The sequence below is a fragment of the Myxocyprinus asiaticus genome, chromosome 36 (genome assembly GCF_019703515.2).
Source record: "Myxocyprinus asiaticus isolate MX2 ecotype Aquarium Trade chromosome 36, UBuf_Myxa_2, whole genome shotgun sequence".
Taxonomy (NCBI): Eukaryota; Metazoa; Chordata; class Actinopteri; order Cypriniformes; family Catostomidae; genus Myxocyprinus; species Myxocyprinus asiaticus.
The window spans coordinates 35172576-35195757 of record NC_059379.1 but is presented as its reverse complement, the minus strand read 5'-3'; the positions used below and the strand labels follow the sequence as shown (position 1 = coordinate 35195757).

Below are 23182 nucleotides of genomic sequence, written 5' to 3'. Positions count from 1 at the left end.
AAGAAAAAAGTCAGGCAAGTTTAGAACGACATAAGTGTGAATAAATTAGATTTTCCTATTTTGGTGAGCGATTCTTTTAACCCTCCTTTTGTCTTAAGAAACTGCACCCTCCTTTTGTCCTTCAGGTCATTTTTGACCCATACTGAAAACCATTCAAAATGCATAAATTCTTGATTATTGTAAAATGACACTAACCCTCTTAATAAAAATGTGCTTTATTATGGTCCCAGAGTGTTTAATGTTATTGGGGGGGGCAGGTGAAGGGGCTAGAGAACAGTATGGGGCTATGACTAAATTTGAGGATATTTGAAATATTTTTGGTCAAATTTGCATCATAGGTGTACAAAAAAAACTATTTAAAGCTGTATAACATCCAGAAAGTCCAAAGGTCACAACTGGTTCTTTCCATACGGGTCAAAATTGACCGTTAAGACAATGGATAGAACAGTTTGTTGTAAATTGTTATTTCTCTTAAACAATTACAGACAAAAAGAAAAAAAAATCCTTTTTTATTTTATTCATTTTGATGGTCTTGAAAAGTATTCTTTACCTGTCCAGGGTCAAAAATGACCTTAAGACAATAGGGGGGTTAACACATCACAATACTAAATCATTAAACGACTACAGCAAGTGACTCTTGGCGACCTGGCTGCGTTATTATTCATGCATCAAAGTGAAGAAATGCTTTGCTTGTGACCTGGCATAGGATAACAGAATGCTCTTATTTCTACTGTGAATCTGGGCAACAGATGCGTTAATAAATCACAGTGCTATTTAATGTGCTTTTTGCAGCCTGATCTCATGAAATTTACACTAACATGACAACATTTTTGCAATTCAAAATGTACGTGCTGTATAACACATCTGCTTCACTGACTCTGTAATGTCACGTGCCAGCTTGAGTTCATGTTTGGACTAAGTCCAACGCCCTATCAGGTGAGCTTACGCACAAGCTAATCATGTTGGAATAAGTGTATATTTGTAGGTGGGTCTGTAATACAAGTATTAAAATGTATAGTTTTTCAAAAGATGTGTTAAGAGTAAAAGTGTGTCGATATCATAAAATAGCAGGTTCTGAGTAATAGAGAGAAAAATAAGTATTTATAAAGTCATAATCACCCATTAAAGTCATGATCTGAGTGAAAGTGAATATAACACTGTTGTTGTAGCACCTCTAGTGTTCATTTCACCTGGAAACTGCAGGGAATTGTACCTGGAGACACGTATAACAAGTTTTACAAAAATGTATATAGAGTCACATTTCCACTATGAGACAAGGTTGGCTTTTTCACTGACCACAAAGCACTGAGAAAAATCATCAAATGCTTCCATTGAATTGTTTGGCTGTGTTTCCCAAGCTTGACCAAATAAAATTAAGCATAGATCACAAGGAATACCTGCTCTGTGACACAGGAATCTAGTTTTTATTTTCAGCTTGCAGCTTTCAGTTTTTTTTTTTTTTTTTTTTTTTCTCTCTCTTTCTGTTGGAAACAGATTGTTGGATCTGTAGGCAGTACAACTTTCTGCTGAACAGACCATGTCTAATTACGTCTTCTTTAAGTAGGGCTGTTTCTTTTTAGGTTTCATGCTGTCAAGCAAACAATTTATCTTTCGCACAGACAGCATAATGGGATGAAAATGGAACTTACTTCAGCGTACATAACTGCACCATATGAGAGATACAAAGTGAAGGCGGTTCAATCTTAATAAAAGCAGCTAATGGAAGGATATGAATGCACAATCTATGATTTCCTTCTCATTTCCACAGGCATGTATGCATTCCTCTAGGTTTACATAGCATTCCCATGTGACGTCAGAATAGTATTGCAGTCTAAACCATGTGTTCTGAAAGTTTCGTGGACATCAAAGACAAAAAATGCATTGCAAATAATTAAATGCAACAAACCATATAATCATGCATAGTTAAGGTAGCAGAATGGCCGACCATATGTACTTTGTGTGGTGAATTATTGGCAGAAGAGAGCATAAACATTCGAAATTCAAAACACATTTAAAAATCAATAATGTTAATCTGTCTACTCAGTCTATGTCATGTTAATAATTTTGCCATTTTTTGGGCCTATGCAGTTTATTGTAATATTAAAACATGTTAATGTTGGAGGGGCCTGGGTAGCTCAGCAAGCACTGACACTGACAACCACCCCTGGAGTCACGAATTTGAATCCAGGGCTTGCTGAGTGACTCCAGCCAGGTCTCCTAAGCAACCAAATTGGCCCGGTTGCTAGGGAGGGTAGAGTCACATGGGATAACCTCCTCATGGTCGCTATATTGTGGTATCAACAAGCTACATGATAAGATGCGCGTATTGACAGTCTCAGATGCGGAGGCAACTGAGATTCATCCTCCACCACCCAGACTGGGGCGAGTCACTACGCCACCACGAGGACTTAGAGCGCATTGGGAATTGGGCATTCCAAATTGGGCAGAAAAGGGGAGAAAAAAAAACAAAAAACAAAAAACATATTAATGTTTAATTTTAACAAGCACACCTTGAAATAATTGCTGCAGAAAAATTAATGAAAATGAAAACCTTTCCATAATGAGCAGAGAGGCATCTGTGGGTCAAACACTGTTGAGCCAGATAGCGAAACAGCAAACTTTACTACGAGATCTGCTCCCTCGTATTGAAGCTCTGACTATGCCCCACTGCTTTCATCAAATCCTGTGTCAATATTGCATTGTATAAATTCATTTAGGAGGAAACCAATAAAAAATACCTGCTTGTTTATTTACATTTTTATGCATTATACACTTTAAAAAAAATAGTTGCTTTAACTTCATTCAATTGTGGACATTGGTTCCACACGATGAAAATGAGTTTCCTCAATATAAAATTACATTGTAGGCTCTACTCAAATACTTTGTGTAGTATAAAAAAACACAAATGAATTGCGTTAACCTAACTTAAATTTGATCTGTTGATCAAATAACTCCTGTTATTGTAACAACCTTGTAGCTTGATGCTAGCTAGCATATTATATATTTTTGTACTGTGTGACAAGTTTGGTGCTGCTAAGAGTTTAGTTTACCGATCCCATGTCAGTCAGTATAATGACAGTATATTGATCCCTCAGTATTTGCTTTATGAGAAAAGCAATACACACTTCAGTAGTAGTTTAGCCATCCTCGACCTAACTATCTGATCCACTCTTTTCCACAATTGTAACCTCTAAAATATCCAACATGATAGAAACTCCTAACATAACGGAATATTTCATATCAAGTATTCTACTTGTCTCACTTTGGGTAAAAATACATTAAAATGACACTTCATTTTAAAATGTACTCTCCCAATTTAGTCCCATGCAAAGCATGCTGGGATATGTAAATCCCCTGCTTAGTTTCTGAAATACATTGATGCAACAAAGTTTATTCAAATAGTCCCAACACAATTGCATTAATTCAAATGTAGATGGATTGTACACAAAGAAATTAAGTTGAGACAAATGCTAAAGAATTATGTAGCATTAACCTATTTTAATTAAGTTAATTGAGCAAACAGTAAAAATCACATTGAGTGAACACTATCCGTTAGAAGTCTGAATCCAGTTGAACATTTCATAGCAAGGTAATCATATCACTTTTTGTTGACTGTGTTGAATTTCTCTTGGACTTTATGCAATATAATCATGTTCTCATCTCAACCATATATGTATTAAGTTCGTTTTAAGTGTACTTGTTTAGTATTTTCAACAGAGCTGCTTTCCCTTTTTTTTTTTCAGTGTATATGTTTTATGTTTATATAATTTACATTTTTTATGAGCAAGATCAATAATATGCTTTAAAACGTTTCCAGGTGTTTATTTATCTTTGGACACTTTTGGCCCTGTGGATACTAAATTGAGTTTAATTTGTCTGTTAACAATGCCCAACAGTGTATGTAGATACATCACAGGAGATTTGTCAATTTATTTCAGAAAAGTCATTCATATTTCCATCACAGTGTGTCATTTTTTCCAATCTCAAATTCTGTATTGAGCATTGTGTTTAAATTATAAGGCAGACTCCTTTGTCTTGCTAAGGCTAATTTCATAGCTAGCATTTTATGTATCCTAAATATACACAAGAAAATATTATCACACTTCTTTCATAATTCAACAAAATTACACTGGTGGCCAAAAGTTTGGAATAATGTACAGATTTTGCTCTTATGGAAAGAAATTGGTACTTTTATTCACCAAAGTGGCATTCAACTGATCACAATATATAGACAGGACATTAATAATGTCAACAATGACTATTACAATTTGAAAAAAATGTTCAGAACTTCTTAAACTACTTCAAAGAGTTCTCATCAAAAAATCCTCCACGTGCAGCAATGACAGCTTTGCAGATCCTTGGCATTCTAGCTGTCAGTTTGTCCAGATACTCAAGTGACATTTCACCCCACACTTCCTGTAGCACTTGCTATAGATGTGGCTGTCTTGTCGGGCACTTCTTACACAACTTACAGTCTAGCTAATCCCACAAAAGCTCAATGGGGTTAAGATCCATAACACTCTTTTCCAATTATCTGTTGTCCAATGTCTGTGTTTCTTTGCCCACTCTAACCTTTTCTTTTTGTTTTTCTGTTTCAAAAGTGTCTTTTTCTTTGCAATACTTCCCATAAGGCCTGCACCCCTGAGTCTTCTCTTTACTGTTGTACATGAAACTGGTGTTGAGCGTGTAGAATTCAATGAAGCTGTCAGCTGAGGACATGTGAAGCGTCTATTTCTCAAACTAGAGACTCTGATGTACTTATCCTCTTGTTTAGTTGTACATCTGACCTTCCACATCTCTTTCTGTCCTTGTTAGAGCCAGTTGTCCTTTGTCTTTGAAGACTGTAGTGTACACCTTTGTATGAAATCTCCAGTTTTTTTGGCTATTTCAAGCATTGTATAGCCTTCATTCCTCAAAACAATGATTGACTGATGAGTTTCTAGAGAAAGCTGTTTCTTTTTTGTCATTTTTGACCTAATATTGACCTTAAGACATGCCAGTCTATTGCATACTGTGGCAACTCAAAAACAAACATAAAGACAATGTTAAGCTTCATTTAACGGACCAAACAGTGTTTGATATAATGGCAAGTGGTTTTCTAGAACCAAATGATCAATTTAGCATGATTACTCAAGGATAAGGTGTTGGAGTGATGGCTGCTGGAAATGGGGCCTGTCTAGATTTGATCAAAAATGGCTTTTTTCAAATAGTGATGGTGTTGTTTGTTTTTTTACATCAGTAATGACCTGACTATAATTTGTAATCAGTTGAATGCCACTTTGGTGAATTAAAGTAGCAATTTCCTTCCGAAATAGCAAAATCTGCACATTATTCCAAACTTTTGGCTGCCAGTATAGATCTTCATTGGAATGAACCAGTGACACACAATACAAATATTTTTCACAAGTGATATTTACCTTCATATGTTTATATTTCAAGACTCATGACTAATGCTCTTCACTGACACTGTTGTCTCCATGCTAAACAAGTACACTAACTTTCGTAAAAAAGTTTGTGAGGGACAAAATTTTTTGTTGTGGTGGAAATTATATTATATATTAACTAAAAATGAATGATGCAGGCTTGGTACATTTTTTTAGAGTTTTAATGTGACCTTCATATAGCAAAAATGTTTTCAGATTTCAAAAAGTTGAAATCTGTTTTAATAAAATTAACCCCTGGTGCATAAAATTGCCTAAAGTTTAAGAAACACCCTTCCATGTTTTAGCTTTAGAGTTTTTCCCAACAACTGTTTCCTTGTTATTAGACTTTAAGGGTCTTTAAAGAGCAGCATAAGATGAGCAGAGCAGAGGGATGTAGATGGCAAAACCCCTCCACCAGAGTCATGCTGAGCCCGCCTCACTCCGCTGATTCAGGGGTCAGCTCAAGAATTCCCCAGGTCACCGCAGATTTGTACACCTGCTTGCCTGGTAACGTGAAAGAGTGCTTTCAACACTAGTTAAAAGTTAAATCAAGTATTCTACTTGAATAAATGATCTCACGCTGAGCTCAAATTTAGGGCTATATAGCTAAAAAAGATTATACCTCAATATTTTTTAGCTTCTTGATGATGGTTTATGTTTTTGTTCTGAAATGGATTAAAAGGGGATTTTCCAATGATCAATCATCATTTCAATCAAACAGTCATTACTGCCAAGGAGATTCAGAATATTCAACCTCCTGAGGCCCGAGCGTGACTGCTGTGTGAATTTCCATTTTTGATTGTAACTAGTAGCACCTAATAAACAAGCAAAAAACAAAAAAAGAAAAAAGAGAGTTTTCCTAAAACTGTATGTCCACATATGTGGACATTGGGACTAAGTTGTGACATTTTAAATAATACCAAACTATAGAAAGTCATATAGATTTTTTTTTTTCCATCAAATTGTTTATTATGCTTCCAGGAGTGTTGGTTATTCATGTTGGAGACAATACAGACAATATAGCTGATTTTCTATAAAGCTGAATAAATAATTCTGATTAAAAGTAATGGTCAGCATCATCAAATCACTGCCAACCATTTATAAAAAAAAACTTTTGCATTATAAAATTCTGAATCTATGTACTGATTATCATTGTCCCACATCTGCCAAACATGTTGAATGGTCCAAACATCATCTGCAGCCTGAAACTGAACTTTTAGTCAGATTTAAGAGTGAGTGCTCTTAGCTGCATAGAAAGCTGTAGGATGTCCTCTTACTCCCTTGCTCCCTATTTAGTAAATGACTCAACCTCCAGTGTGCTCTCTGTCTGCGCTGGTCTCAAAACAGTTTGAAATGCACATTATAACTCCATATAAAGCCTCTGAAAGCAACATTTTTCAGCTTTAGAATGAACACATTGATTATCATTGTGAAAATGCACAGTAAATATATAAGAATGTATTTACTAATGTTAATGAATAGAACCGTTTTGTACAGTGATAAAGTTAAAAAAAATAACACAATTTATATTAAAAAGAAGTGAAATGACCCACAGATGTGTTAATGTTGAAAGTTATTCAAAATATGTTTGTTTTTTTCAAACTTTGAGGAAATAATGTCCCAAAATCCACATATGTGGACATCATGTATATCAGCGCACTGACACTCGAAAAATTTATCAAATGAAATTAGAGACGCTAGTCTTTACACCAGAGATTTCTTACCAGAGGCACTTTTGTTGGCTCTGCGCCCGTAGAAGCAATTCACGGAAATCAAAGCCATGCTTTTGTGTCACATGACTCGGTGCACCAGAAGTTTACCCCTTAAATGACAGTCTAGAGTGCTGTGAACAGTATTCAGCCAGTTTAAATAAATTTAAATGATGTGTTGCGCATAGTGAAGCCATAATACAACGTCTACGCATGTGGACGCAGTGTCGCATGAGGTTAATGCAAGAAATAAAGAGTGAAAATCTAACTAAAAAAAATCAAGGCATGTAATAAATGACACACAGGAACTTTTGTGACAGTTTCACTGTGTTTTCAGTGACACTATTAAAACATCTCTGTCTTCACACTCTCATACTCGTAAATCACGTGACAGGGATTCTTCACAAATTTTGGGAAACTCAATGGCCCAAAAAAGTGCATTAAAATCATTATGATATTCACACTCTTGCTTAATTATATGTCGCCAGCAAAACCATCGCAAATGTATTGTAACTATCACTCAGCCCTAGCTCAAACTAATTATATTTTTATAGTTTAATAGACAAAAGAAAAATGACACTCACTAGTGGGTTAAAATTCATGTATCAAAATATGGAAGCAAACAAGGCACTCAAAGAACACAATCCAATCTTGCCTTAATCTTGCTTTCCATTTATGAAAACACCCAAAGGTTATCTTAATACCACTTATAATATTAGGTGTCCCTAATTACTTTGTTTGTAAACAACAGCTAAAAAGAGGACAACTAATCCTTAATTGCACATAGCTAACTCTGTTAACGTGCACAAGCCTGATTAAATTTACTAATATTGCAATTCTACTCCCATCCAGACCGACATAATAACATTGGTTCAACCAATGGCGTGAGTTTGGGGTGGGGATATTAGTGTGGTCGACCAATGGTAGGCTGGGGTAGTGTTCAGGATAGCTGTATAAAAACAGTGATTAAACTGTGTAACACATTTATTTATTTTTTTTTATTTTTTTCCTGGGTAGTAAGTGTTATTTTCTAATTGCTTATGCCTCAAAAGTATAGAAAATGGCTATTATTCCCCACAAACTTTGCTTTTGTGACCAGGACAGTGATATTTTGAAATTGACCTATTTCCAATGAGAAAACGGGCGAATTTGTGTCTTTTCGTTCACATAAAATCAACATATGAATCCAAATTAACATGTATTTATACTAAAGTAATATTCAAAGCTGTGCTGGTCCATAATGGTAACAAGTACCCGTCTCTTCCCCTGGCTCACTCGGTGCACCTCAAAGAGGATTACAACAGCATCAAGACCTTGCTGGATGCCTTGGAAGTATGATAAGTACAGCTGGGAGGTCATAGGAGACTTCAAAATGGTGGCAGTCCTGATGGGTCTCCAAGGCGGTTTTACCAAGTTTCCCTGCTATCTTTGCCTTTGGGACAGCAGGGACACCAAGGCGCACTACCACAGGCGGGACTGGCCACAGCGGACCGAGTTCTCTGTGGGGAGGAAGAACGTCAAGTGGGAGCCACTGATGGACTCCCGGAAGGTGCTGATGCCACCACTGCACATCAAATTGGGCCTTATGAAACAATTTGTCAGAGCTGTAGATAAGGAGTCGGCAGCCTTCAAGTACCTTCAAGACTTCTTCCCTAAGCTGTCTGAGGCAAAGTTCAAAGCCGGTGTCTTCATTGGACCACAGATAAAGAAAGATTTTGGATTCATATGTTGTTTTTTTCTGACTTTATGTGAACGAAAAGACACAAATTCGCCCGTTTTCTCATTGGAAATAGGTCAATTTCAAAATATCACTGTCCTGGTCACAAAAGCAAAGTTTGTGGGGAATAACAGCCATTTTCTATACTTTTGAGGCATAAGCAATTAGGAAATAACACTTACTACCCAGGAACAAAAATTGTGTTACATAGTGTTATTTTTGCATTTCTGGTGATTTTGAAACTTTCGACAAATCGTTATCCACAGAGACAGAAGTTCTTTCAGAACAACTTAACATTGAACTAGAAACATTGTTGAGCTATAGTTACAAAGTACTGACGTTTAGACACAAACTGTCACTGTTTATTTTCTTCTCTCAAAACTACAGTGTTGCATTAAACGTCTGTTTTGCACATTCACACTGTAGACGAGAGCCGCAGCTCCATCCTGTTGCAATTAGCACAGTCGCTGTCAAACAGGCATGAACTGATTCAGAAATAACTTACAGATGTGCAACTGAAATCTCTCCTGAATCTAATTCAGTTCCTTCGACAACACAAAGCCAACAATAGCCATTTGTGTGAATGTATCGAGCAGCGCACTGATTGGATGTGGAAGTGCAGCGGCGCTTCAGTATAAGCTGCTCTGAAATATGATGACACTGCATTACAAAATGAAACTCATTTGTCAAGAAACCCGAGAGCCTTGAGAGACAATGCAAATGTTTGTTCGTAACGCATGGATGAAGGTTAAAAGAAAACAAGAAATATTTCATGTCAACTGCACTTTGAAGGTTAAAAGGCTTTACATAATCATGTTTTAACAGTCGAGTCATTGTGTTGTGATTAATCAGACAAATGGAACATGTAAATGAGCTATGGAAGGTTCAGGATGGATGACTATTTTTCCATCAACTGACAGACTGATCACACTGTGAATTCGGTGACAGTAGGTCGAAAGTTCTGCTGCTGAAATCGGTCTGAGCTTACCGAAATTCAAAGCACTGCCCCCAGTGGCCAAAGTAGGAAGTTTTGTTGAATGTATGAGCATATGTGCACTCCAATTAGGTACAGCTGCAGCCTGGACATCTCCAAACGGTGGTGAAACTTTCACACATGGTTATGGGTTAGGGAAAGGGTTATGTTAAAGGGATAGTTCACCCAAAAATGAAAATTCTGTCATAATTTACTCACCCTCAAGTTGTTCCAAACCTGTACAAATTTCTTTGTACTATGGAAGTCAATGGTGCCCCACAACTGTTTGGTTACAAACATTCTTCAAAATATCTTCCTTTGTGTTCAGCAGAACAAATACATTTGTACAGGTTTGGAACAACTTGAGGGTGAGTAAATGATGACAGAATGTTCATTTTTGGGTGAACTATCATTTTAAGGGCTCTGTATATCTTTGCTGGCGGTTTAGAGCTCCCGCCCCATTTTGGAGCTCAGCCTGTAGCTATATCCTTCTCATGCGTTCCAGTTTCAGAGTGAAATGTCCACAGAGTGGCTTCAAAAGTTAGTTGTATTTTTAGTTGTAAATGATTTAATACAGCCAATAGGAAAGCATATTTTATTGACTATACATCCTTACCCAAACCCCAACCCTAAATTTTAGAGCGAAAATACAACCTTCACCATTGTTCACAAGAACGTAACCCGTGTCTAGGAGGTTGCTCATACAATGCTCTATCAGTAGTGCTAAAGGGAAAGGTGATCTCCTTTGGTTGATTTCAGGGTCCATGAACATTCGGAAGCAACATGTCGATGCCCCATGTGATCATGTTGCAACCGACTAGTCGATTAGTGATGTCGGCTTGTTTTATTGGATTGTTTCTACTTTTCGTTTTGGATTTGATATATTTAATAGGCCTATTTTTGTATTTTTTAAATGATGTGACACTGTGGCGCTATTAAATCATTCCTTTGTTTGGTTGAGCATCCTGTCAGCAACAATGGCTGAACCAATGGCACAAGTTTGGGGACTGTCTGTTTGTGCAACCAACAGGAGATGAGAAGAGTATTCAAGGAAACCTGTTTGTCATCATTTTTTTAAATTCAGAATGGTGATGATAGTGGCGAAGAAGTTACACACTTCAGCTTTAAAGGGGATGAATTTAGCGTGCTAACAGCGTGTTGTGCTTTAAGGTGCTGTTTTACTGTCAGCACAGTAAACTCTCTGAGAATTTGCATCTCTGCTTTCTCTCTTACAACGCCACTACAGTCAACACACTAAACTATGAGACAATGATGTGTTGGACTTCAGATCTACTTATGTAATTAATTTTGCCATTTTAGTTTTTTTGTAAATTATGTTTTTTGCAATAAGAGGTTATAGATATTTAGCCTATATACAGTATTTGGGTGTTTCTTCATCTTTGGACAATTTTGTGTCCCAGGGGTTGATTTTTATTAAAACTAACAGATATTTGTTTGTCTCATTAAAACTAAATTGGGAAATTTTACCAGGCTTTCATCATTTATTTTTGGTCCTTTTGAAATGCATTTGAGGTATACATTTTACTGTTTTACTTTTGTCCCAGACTTTCAATATGAAACTGTGAAAAATCCATTATTAAAAAAATAAATAAATAAATAAAAACTAGTATGTTTAAAACTATAATAATCTAAACAAAAAGTTAAATAAACATAACCAATTTTGATATTTATTGTGTGAAAATGACTTCAATTTTTCAAAAATTATGACTGTCCCACAACTTCAGTGTTATTTCTACCACACCAAACAATTGTGTCCCATTCAAATTTTTCAAATGTTTGTGTACTTTAACCAAGGTGACAAAGTGCCAGTGAAGAGCATGCATGAGATTAGTGATGTTTGAAGAAAACAAAGAAATATCAAGGTAAATATCACTTTATCACAGATATAATTTTGACAAATTATGTTACCAGTGTGACACACAGTTTAATTGTGTGTATTTTAGGACAAAAAAAAGGCCATTTTATAAAAAATAAAAAATAAAAAAAAATTTATAATAATAATTCCCATCATGCATCATTTCCACCACAGAATTCTATTAAACACAACAGAATTTGAGATGTGGAAGGAAATGACACTGTGGTGGGAATTCTCATGATAATAAATAAATAAATAAATAAATAATGTTTTTACTGTATGGTAAAAAGCAGCTTAAACATTCTGCTAAATATCTCGTGTTATGTTCCACCTAAGGGTTTGGAATGACATGAGAGTAGGCCTGTCGCGATTTTTAAATAATCGCCTGATCACGGTTATTTAATCTAACCTCTGTTATTTGAGATAATCGCGATTATTGTGCACTTCAAATTCCAATCACATTTTAACGCCAAAATAAGGGAATTCTAAGGGAATATATAAATGCCATAAACGTTTGTGTGTCATTCAGTTGAACTCCGAGCATCACTGAGGCAAATCGCAGACGTCAACCATAGCAGTTCTTGTCCGGAAGAGCGCATGACGAAAGTGAAGAAAATAGGACAGAAATATTTTACTATTACATAATATAATATCAAATTAAATAATATAAATATAATAAATATCAACTGTATTTTTTATAAAAAAGATAATATAAAATATGAGTTTCAAATAGAACAGTGTAAATGTAAAATTTACCAAAACTAAAGCTGACCAAAATGAGAGACATATTTTAACTATTTAGAAATATTTTGATAATTAAAATATTTTTTTTTCATGTTATTCACAAGTTTTTAAAGCCTTAAAAGGAAATCATATAACCCTATTTTATTATTTGATTCATATATTTGAAGTTAAATAGGTTAAAATAACTTCTTAAGGTGTATGAAGCGCACATGCACCTTAAGAAATATGACAATTTGTATGACAATTAACAGTGAAAACCCTAAAACAGACAATTAATCATCATAACCGCAATTATTTGTTTGTCATCGTCAATCGTCAGCCAAATTTCATAATCGTGACAGCCCTACAGAGTGAGTAAATGATGACAGAATGTTCATTTATAGGTGCACTGTCCCTTTAAGACCAACTAGTCAGTCATAAAAATATGTAGTTATGCACATCCCTGCCACAAAAAAAGTAAATAACATGTTACGGAATGTTACCTACAAGAGGAGTGCTGATTTCATTTGAACTATAAATATGTCTCAGGCATTCAAACACAAACATGGACTAATGCCAGGCAGCAGAGATGTGTCTGGAGCGCTGCCACACGCTTCCCGTGCAACAGTCCCACCTCTCAATCTTCAGGTTTGTAATTCAAATAAAAGCTGAAAGAAGCAACTAATAAGACATTAGCACATTTTTCTGGATCCTTTGAAATGACTGCAGCTTGAAAATGGTACATTTGCAAGCATATCTGCACAAATAGCCATTAACTTTCCATAGACAAGGGTTTGTAAATGCTCAGTGCTGGAGGTTACATATGGATATGCAAACTGTGCTGTTAAACAAAGTGCACAGTGCTTGTTGGAATCTGATATGGAATCTATTTATAAAGCACCAACCACATTTAGTTCAGCTCTTATGTCACATAAATGCTATTCAAGAGTAATACCAGTGTCGACACAGCTTAACAACCCCCCCCCCCCCCACACACACACACACACAACTAAAACAATGATATTGCGAGCAAAGGGACTCAAGAACAACTGGGTCCAATTAAAGAGAGCAGTCCTGAGTTCTTGCCAAAACAATTCCTCCATTTGAAATGACACATATTTTCTCTGAAATACAATCACAAATGAAGCGTTTGGCTCTGTCTTTCTGGAAAACAGTTTAAGGCTAATAGAAAGTTTATAATAATAAATAATAATAATAATTCTTAATCAGTAATTTTTGTCTGACCTGTAAATATGTAAACATCCTTAAAACAAAATACATTTACTTGAGATGCAAAATTAAGTAAGTTATGAACCCTCCCTGGGTTCAAGACACTCAATACAAGTTAAGCTCAAACGACAACATTTGTTGATTACCACAAAACATAATTTTGACTTGCCCCTCCTTTTCTTTAAATAAAAGCACAAATCTGGGTTACAGTGAGGCACTTACAATGGGAGTGAATGGGGACAATTTTTGGACGTTAAAATATTCACTTTTTCAAAAGTATAGCCACAAGACGTAAAGAATATGCATGTTATAACCGGTTATAACCGTTACCAGCATTTTAAAATAACGTTTTCATTCCGGAACAATAAAAAAATCACTTTGTTCCGGTTTTCGGTTACATTCTGCTAAACATTTGTTCATTTTCGATTTTTGTTCCTAGAACCATTTTTAGTCCCTGATTATTATATTATACTGTACATTTTGCAGTTTTTCTTTTACTGTGTAAAAAGTAATACAGTAAAAAAAAAGAAGCTGAGTTTTATATACTGTAATAAAGTACAACTGTACATCAAAGAATTTGCTGGCTGAAAAACGCAGAAGCAGTTGCTTCAAAAAGTCAAAACAGCACATCTTCACTGGAGTATTATGTTGCCCTCTCTAGGCACAAACTCTTAGTGTTAAATTGTTTCGGCCGGTTGCCAGAATGACATCATCGCAGGCCTAAGGCATGTCAGTGAGTCGGCATACTGTTGCCGATCCTAGGGTACCAAAACTTTCGGAAACAGCATGCCAACTTCCGGTGTGATTATGTTGGGTGCGCAGCGTGGGCTTATCTATCAGTGGGTAGGGCTTCACGTGAGACTAAGAGAATTGACGAAACATGGACAGGGTTTTTCCGGGATTGAACATTTTTCTGCGCCTGCCCAAGCAAATTTAATGACCTTCATCACGCGTTTGGTGCTTTAAAAGTGCTTAATATTCTTCTCATCTGACACGCAAATGTTTCACGTGACTGTGGTGCGTGCTATCTCTGGAGCGCCGAAGTGCGCATGTATCAAACTGGCTTTTTGATATTTGTGCTCCAGAGAGAGAAGAGCTCAGAGCGAGATCACTACTCAATCATTTTTGACCCAGGAAAACCCCAAATAGAGAACGAAATCTCCACAGAAAGGAACGACTCCCAAACAGGTCAAGAAAATGAAGAGGAGCTTGTTATGAAAACAGGTGCGACATCAGTTTCACCACCTCAAAATTATGCACGCAAAAGCATATTATGAAAGCCAAAAGATGAGCATTAATTTGTTCATTTGTTTATTTATTTATTTATTATGCAAGAAGTGATATTTATTTGATATTTATTTTCTCCAAAAGTGTTTATTTTCGTCATTTTTTTTTTATTTTTTTTTTACTTATGTTTTATTTTCTTTGTTGCATTGCTTTGAGAAGATCTTAAGTTTCTTGAGTAAAGTTTATAATAATAATAATAATAACAATATTGGTCAACAACATTTTAAACTGAAACATGGCATACTGTTATATTTAACATTTTGGTAAGGTTGATTTTCATTTATTTATTTATTTATTTACTTACTTTGACATTATTTGTCTTGTTCCAAATAAACAGGAAGTAGTTTTAAAGTATAAAGTATTTAATTCACTGACTGAAGTTCCAAAAATAGGCATTGCAATATGGTTATTTTATATATATATATATATATATATAAACCAAATTTTATTGATTTTCCAGAAAACTTTTACTATATTGTGATATAAATCGTTATCATGATATAAAATTACTCATATTTTGATATATGCTTTTGGTCATATCACTCACCCCTAGCAGGCCTTTTGCTTTTTTAGTCACCGTTATCCTTCTAATGAATGACTAACCCCACCCAGAAGGGAAATTACATCACCTGGGTGTAGAAACAAAAGGGCATTTGCAGAGTGGCCCTCTTTTATCACACAATCATACTCGCATACTTTCCTGCTTGCATACACAAACTCGCTAAACATTAGTACATTGCCTGTCATGTTATGTAAAAGTCTATTATCTTTGCTATTCTTACAAATAGCCTCAAACACAATGTTGATCAAGAAGGAACAGCACGGTTTCAGAAGGGAACATGTCACGTAGATTCTGTTCCTGCAAGAAGGAAATATGTCTTAAAGGAATAATTCACCCAAAAATAAATATTCTGTTATTATTTATTTACTCTCACACTGTTCCAAACCCATATGCTGTTTATTTTTCTATGGAACACAAAAGGAGAATATTCACGCAACTCTTTTCCATACAACAACAGTTCATAGTGATACTGTGAAACTGTAAGTATGGCTGTTGATTTAAAGTGTTTATTAATAAATAACGTGGTAAACATGCCACATGACCTGTACGCAAATTCCGTAATAAAAGTACATATTTTCCTTCCATCAGAGCAATAAAATCTTGAAGTATATGTATATTTGTGTTTTTACGTGCTGCTTCAGCAGAGGTCAGCCAGCGTGCCTCAACAAACCTCACATGCAGCACAGCCAAATTTCAACTAGTCACTGGGTTTCCATCCAACTATTTTTATGCTAATTTTGAAATTGCGCATAAGAAATCCTCAATGGAAACGCTTGATATGCAAATAAACTTTCCAAATTTGCTCAAAATTTAATGCGCTAGGAGGAGGTGGATTTTCTAGAGTTTTGCATTAGTTAAAATATGCATTAAGGTGATGGAAATGGTTTATTCGCAAAACGATGACGTGTTCTGACCATTTGTGCATGTGTTATGAGTGTGCGATAGCTTCATGTGACTAGCCCACCGAAAGGTCCGACCTTGGCACACAATTCTTTGAACATAGCGCTTGACATTCAGAAGTGTTTAACCCACAGCTGGTCGATAAAGTGGGTCCTCACAATCTGCCAGAACGGTTTTGAGAGCGGGCGCTCCCAGGTATGCGGAGACTGGTGGTGTGTGGGCATCGCAACTATTTCAGCCCACATTATATCAGATATTACACTTATTCTGCGATGCTTCATGGATGCATTTAATAAAATGAAATACTTGCTCCAAACTTGCAAATAAAACTGTCCCCAAAGCAGGGAAAGGTCATTCAGCTGCTCCATCATGACGAGGCAGCTCCCTCATGATAATGCACATTACGTAGTGGATGGAAGCGTGTAACAATTCGTATTTTCTTAAGTCAAAATGCTAAACATTTTGGATGGAAATCCAGCAAATGAGATGCTTCAAAAGTGTTTATATTGTTATAAAAGCAAATATATTTCAATCTGAATATCTGAATGATTATATTTATATTTTATATTTCTAAGTATTGAAATTATTATGTATTATTTATATTGAACTATCTTTATTTGGGGACCTTTCTCAGATAATATTGATATACAGTATGTAATTAATAGCACTTAATTCGATTAATTAATCGGCACGTCATATAGAACTGTTAACCGATTGACAGCCTTAGTAAAATAACAATAAAAGTGTTCCATACAACATACAGTATGTGTGACTGTATATTCCAAGTCTTCTGAAGCAATATGATAGCTTTGTGTGCAGAACAGATCGAAAAACTTCATTCAGTAATAATCTCTCCCTCTGCTGTAGCTCTCAACTCTCATTTGTGGTCACGTTTTAATTGCTTTGCATTGTGATCGGACTCATTAGTCCCAAGAACCAATGTCGCCTGCCGTCAATGATGTCAAACCTGGTGCATTTACATAATTACATTAAATACAAGTGCAAAATTTATTTGTAATCTCAGACGGAGAGGAAGATTACATTTTTGTCTGTTCCTCAGGCAAAACGATTGCTTGATTTCACAGGACTCACAGGAAGCAAGTCGTATGGATTCCTTTTATGGTGCTTACTTGCCTTACTTGCCAGACATGGTTGCTATGAATTAAAAGAGCTATGAGACGATTCTTCACACATTCTCCTTTGTGTTCTGTGGACAATATAACAGTGTAAGGCTTTATAACAACATGAATGTGAGTAAATAATGACAGCCTTTCCTTTACCACAACATAAGCGCAGCCTCTGCAAATGCATGCCGGCTTCTTTGATCGTCGATTAACTTTTTCAGTGGTCGCTCAGGTTATTCCCTGCAAATGCAAATGTAATTTAATTGGACAATCTACTGAGTGCATCTGAGGCTGTGGTGTTGTGCAGCTCACATTACTGCAGGTGTTTGGGCCAACACTTAATCACATTGTTCTTTAAATTCTGCATGTCTCATTTAGCAACTACTCAGCAAACATGCAAAAGTGTGCCATACATTCTTCACATGTGTAAAATGAGTACACTCTATACTCAATATAGCTATTATGTTAGTAGGTGTATGCTATTACCCCTAAAAATACTTTGTGGTCCTAAAAATTACAGTACACTGACAGAATCTACAGTACTGCAGTGGTTCTCAACTAGTTTTGCTTCAGGACCCAGATTTGACATTGGACATCAAGTGGTGTCCAAACACAGTAGCGAAATTGTTTATTATACAGAAGTAACCAAAAACGTCCTCACAATCAAACATTGTAATGTATTACCGTGAACTGCAAAGGCCCAAAAATATGCTAAATTATTAACACTAAATGTGTAAATCGAACATTTTGGTTTTGTAAATGTCCCTTGATTTTTGGATGTCTTCATGTTCTTAGCAGCCAAAAATCAGCAAAATATAACAAATGGTAATCAACACAAAGCACATTTATCCTTGCTGCAAGTGAAATCGTAGTTTATTCACTGTTTTTAAAGATGAGGACATGTCATGCAACCGGCCCATGCTGGCATCTGTCTAATTTGGCTGGCTTCTGTCAAATGACAGATTAATTTCTCTCAAAATACTGTATAGAGTTTTGACGTTAACAGCAAAAGATATGGGAAATGTTTTCTCCCTTTTAATAGTTAATAAGTCTATATCAATTTCTGTGTCCTAACTACGCACCATCAATAAGGTTAGTTGCATTTTTTAATTCACATGCAGCATTGCTTTTCCCTCCTTTTAGGATGACCCACCAGTTAAAAGCCTTATATTGCACCATATTCTCAAAACTGTAGTCTACCTAAGAATCAAGCACTGTCTTTGGCTAGTAATTCTATTTCCCAAGCCGTTTTAAGATCAGCAGTCATGAATGCTTAATAAATTTGAAAAGCAAATAATTGGCAATGCAGCCAAGTGGGGGAAGGGAGGGAGCCTGCTGACAAGTTGGAGAGACTACAGAGTGCTGCTCAACTGAACAAACAGGGCATTAAGACTAATGTTTTTCCTCAATAACACTTTGTTACAATGTGTAAACACTATGTTTTCAAGGTTGATGTAGACAACAGTTTGTGTTTCCCCTAATACTGATAATAATTTAGCAAAGTAACCTTGACATTTGGACAGGGCTTCACACAGAACCTGTTGATTATTTTGAAAAGGCTATTTGATCCTCCACTCCATGGGGGGAGGACAGGACAGTAGAGCTTCAACACACAGCAGACTGTCTTTTTTTTGCATTCAGGATCGGTGATTACATGAGAAGTGCAAGATAAAACAGGTACAGACCTTGTTACATTAATAATGTAAGAGCGCAGCTGCAATGCTTTGTTAAAATAGCAATTGCAACACAGTTATGGTGCAAGGACTAGAACATTATATTACAAAATCTACACTATATTACATGTTATTATTAGAGATGACTATTATTGTTGTTCATAATAATAATAATAATAATAATAATAATAATAATAATAATAATGGGAGTGGTGATGATTGTTACGTTAAAAATTAAGTCATTTATACAAACAATACATCAAATTATAAGTTATTTTACCTGTGAAAACCATGTTTCCATTGGCAATATATATTATCTACTATCAGTCAAATAAATTATCTGTTTATCTCAAGTTATTACAATTGATTACTATAGTAATAACAATATGTAATTACAATCAGTTTCACATAAAACCCTGCTTTGTTAAAATAGCAATTGCAAAGAGCACAATGGAAGGAAACCCTTTACATTACATTTTTAAAGCTACAGATAAGGTTTTATTAGAGAATGTTATTGTTATTATCATCATCAACAACAACAACAACAACAACAACAACAACAACAACAACAACAACAACAACAACAACAACAACAACAATATTATTATTATTATTATTATTATTATTATTATTATTAGCATCATCAGCAACAACAATATTATTATTATTATTAGCATTATCAACAACAACAATATTATTATTACTATTATTATCATTAATAATAATAATAATGGGGGGGGGCTGTAAGTCAGAAAAGTTCATTTTGCCTAAATTAATTACAAAAGTATGAATATCTGTAAATATTATCATTCAAATAAATCATCTGCCTATCTCCAGATATCTAAAATAATAACCATATGTTATTACAATCAGCTCTATGTAAAATAATTATTTGTTAAAAAACCTTTGCTATTATTAGAGATTTGTATTATTATATAATAACAACACTAATATTATTATTAATAATAATAATAATAATAGTTGTTGTTGCTATTTATGCCATTTATATTATGGTTGCCTATTTATTTGTTATAAATGTAATTATTTTTTTCATATATATATATATATATATATATATATATATGGGGGGGAGGGGGTGTTAGGTACAAAAAAAATCCTTAAACCATTAATGTTATTTTACCTGTATAAACCATGTTTACATTACCTATATTTATCGGTATACCAGGTATTAATTACAAAAGTGTGAATATCAGAAAATACTATCTGTGAAATAAATTATCAGTCAAGTTATTATAATTAATTACTATAGCATTAACAATATAATTAAAAGCAGCTCCACATAATAATTAAACATTTTGTGCCTCTAGAACTTTAGCAGCCTACAGTACAGTACACAAACAGAGATGTAAAGGAACAAGTACACCAGGGGTTAAATCCCCAGAAAGAACACATTTTTCTTTCAGGGAAACAGATCTCAGCTTATATGTAATGTGGAATGGGACTGCAGCACTTTGACATAATAACCTTCATAAATGTCACTCGTTCCCTTTAAGGCATCCCAGCTGCTCGCTTGATCAGCGTGCCATTATTAATCACTTCCTATTGATTCCCCGCGCGCACGGGGGAAACGTCTGCGTATAATATTAGTTCACACATCGCACATTAAAAATGTCCACCTAAAATATCCCAAAGCATGAGCCATTCACGTTGATCGACATCACGTTTTACATGGCAAATTCATCCGTGCACGTTTCGATTATTTACTTGATCTATGTATCAGTGTTTCAACAATCAGCAGAATGCACCGCCACAATGAGGCGCTTAAATCGCATTTGCCGTTCTCAGTTTCCGCACAACTGTATATCAGATGAAACAAGCAAACACTGATGTGACAACTTCACACAATGGCATCATTCTACCATCAGACGCTGTTTTGAATGCATGCGCTAAACGCTGATATACAAATGAGCCCATGCGAAATTAAGAAGACTGCGTGTCTATTATTAATCGCAATGCAATCTTGTCTGCATGCATTAGCTCTTTAAAAAAACAAAAAAAAACATTAAAAAAAAATGATCAGATGTCTTATGAACAGAAAGCGGAATGGGAGGCAATGCAAAGCCACATACAGTACAGCTCATATTTCATCCATACTTTCCTTAACACATCGCGAAGGGACGGAGCCCTTCATAAAAAGCAGCAAAACGCAAATAAATGTCCAATTACCTCTCCGTGCGTGACATTTCTGCCCTGGGGAGTGTGTTCTGGGAGAAAATAAAGTTTGGAGCTGGATAAAAGTTGCTTGGTTGTCCTTTCCTCCCACAAGAGCTGCACTTCTGCTATGCAGATCGGATCCTCTGGTTTACATCTGACCAAGAAAAAATCACCCAGGGACAAAATTCTCGTTTTGCCTTCGCGGTTAAATCTAAACGCTTTGTAGAAAACGTAAGGTCCGTGTAAACCACAAGGTGAGCCTACCCACTGCGGAAACACAAATATAGTGCATTAATGTCATATTCAAATGCAGCACACTGTACTCTTACAAAATGCACAAACACATGCATACATGCATATAACAGCAATGCATTACAGCTGATCGCATAATCCATCATATTATTTATGAATATGAATAATAAAATGTGAACTTTTGTTGTCAAGTTTTCTCCAGTGATTCTACACGTTTGCGCATAATAAACGAATTTGAGGCTGAAAAGAAAGCGAAATGAGATATAAGAGTAGATGATGTTACCAGGAGTGAGTTGGGCTCCATCTCGTCGCTCTGAATTGATTAAACTCAAACATTCTCTCCAAACTTGTTGGCTTGAATGGATCACCGAAGGTCCTGGAAGGGACAAATATCAGCGCGCGTCCCAACGCGACGAGCTTCAATATGAAATCGACACGCTGCGAAATTACCTCACCTAAAATGTCGGTAATTGATGTCTAATATTTTTACAACGTATATTATTTCAATTACGATCATTTCGGTACATTTTTAGCGCAGCCTGTTCGTTTTAAATTCGTAAATCGGAATTGAGGTTCGCGTTTTACTGATCTGTAAGCCCTTCGAATGCTTTTTAAAAACTCGCAGTGTATATTTCAACTAAAATTGATATTCAGAGAAAATACTCGTAATGCATGCAGTAAATATGGATTACGTTATTTTATTTATATAAAACGTGCGGCTATTTTATGATAATATGTGACCAGATGAATGTATGTGTCGATCAGGACCTGTGGAGAGGAGGTTTTGTGTGTAAAAAAAGAAACATTTCCTGCAGAGATTCTTCCTCTTATTTCAAGAACGCATTTACTGTAAAATAATCATTTAATATCACCGTCATACCAATTCTGCAACATATTAACATGTGGGTAGGTTGTGCGAACGAGTCCGGATATGGCGAAACATTATAAGGAAATGTAACAATATATCCCGAAGCGCATTTTATGATCGCAAACGCTGCTGAAAAAAATGCATCACGCGCGTCAAATGGAAACATTGTAACATCGTCTATTGAATCGTTGCCATTATGGCCATTGTGGTGTAAATACAGTCCTTTAGTGTGACTTTTAGTATTTAATAACACTGTATACATGCAATTACAAGCTCTTCATGTGCTACAGGCGAATAAATGTCTGTGTAAGAGGTGCGTTTTGAATGAGTTATTATTATGAGAAATTAAACGTCTTACAAAGCGATCGGACTCTTGATGGAGCTCATATTTGTGCTAATGTGAATGTGCAGATACAGATTTAATAAATACAGCGGTATTTCTGGTTTTTAAGCGAGAACTGAAATCGCGATGTTGGTTTTAAGAATGAATACAGCACATTTCAGTCGAATAACCTACGTAACATATCTGAGATCAGTCAGATCAATCTTTATGGATCCCGCATATTTAAACCGCATATATCGATGCGAATGAGGTTTTGTTCATGTACTTATTTGCTGTAGTTGGAAATGTATAGCGGCGCCTTTAAAAGTTATAGCATATGGCCTAAATTACAGGATGTAATATTTACG

At 35.5% G+C, this 23182-nt stretch overlaps 1 protein-coding gene across 2 annotated transcripts in view; it reads right to left on the bottom strand.

Annotated features, from left to right (window-relative positions):
* Positions 1–22034, bottom strand: part of arid5b (AT-rich interaction domain 5B) — a 199951-nt gene extending 177917 nt beyond the window's left edge. The window contains exons 1-2 of one of the 2 annotated variants that reach the window (XM_051673717.1): positions 21908–22034; positions 21385–21639 (exon numbers count right to left, since the gene is read on the bottom strand). In XM_051673717.1, coding sequence (XP_051529677.1) covers positions 21385–21639; positions 21908–21928 — 276 coding nt within the window. In that variant the 5' untranslated portion in view covers positions 21929–22034. Of the gene's footprint in view, positions 1–1119; positions 1214–21384; positions 21640–21907 lie in introns of those variants that run through there. The other variant, XM_051673718.1, reaches the window with a different exon arrangement.
* Positions 22035–23182: the final 1148 nt, after the last annotated feature.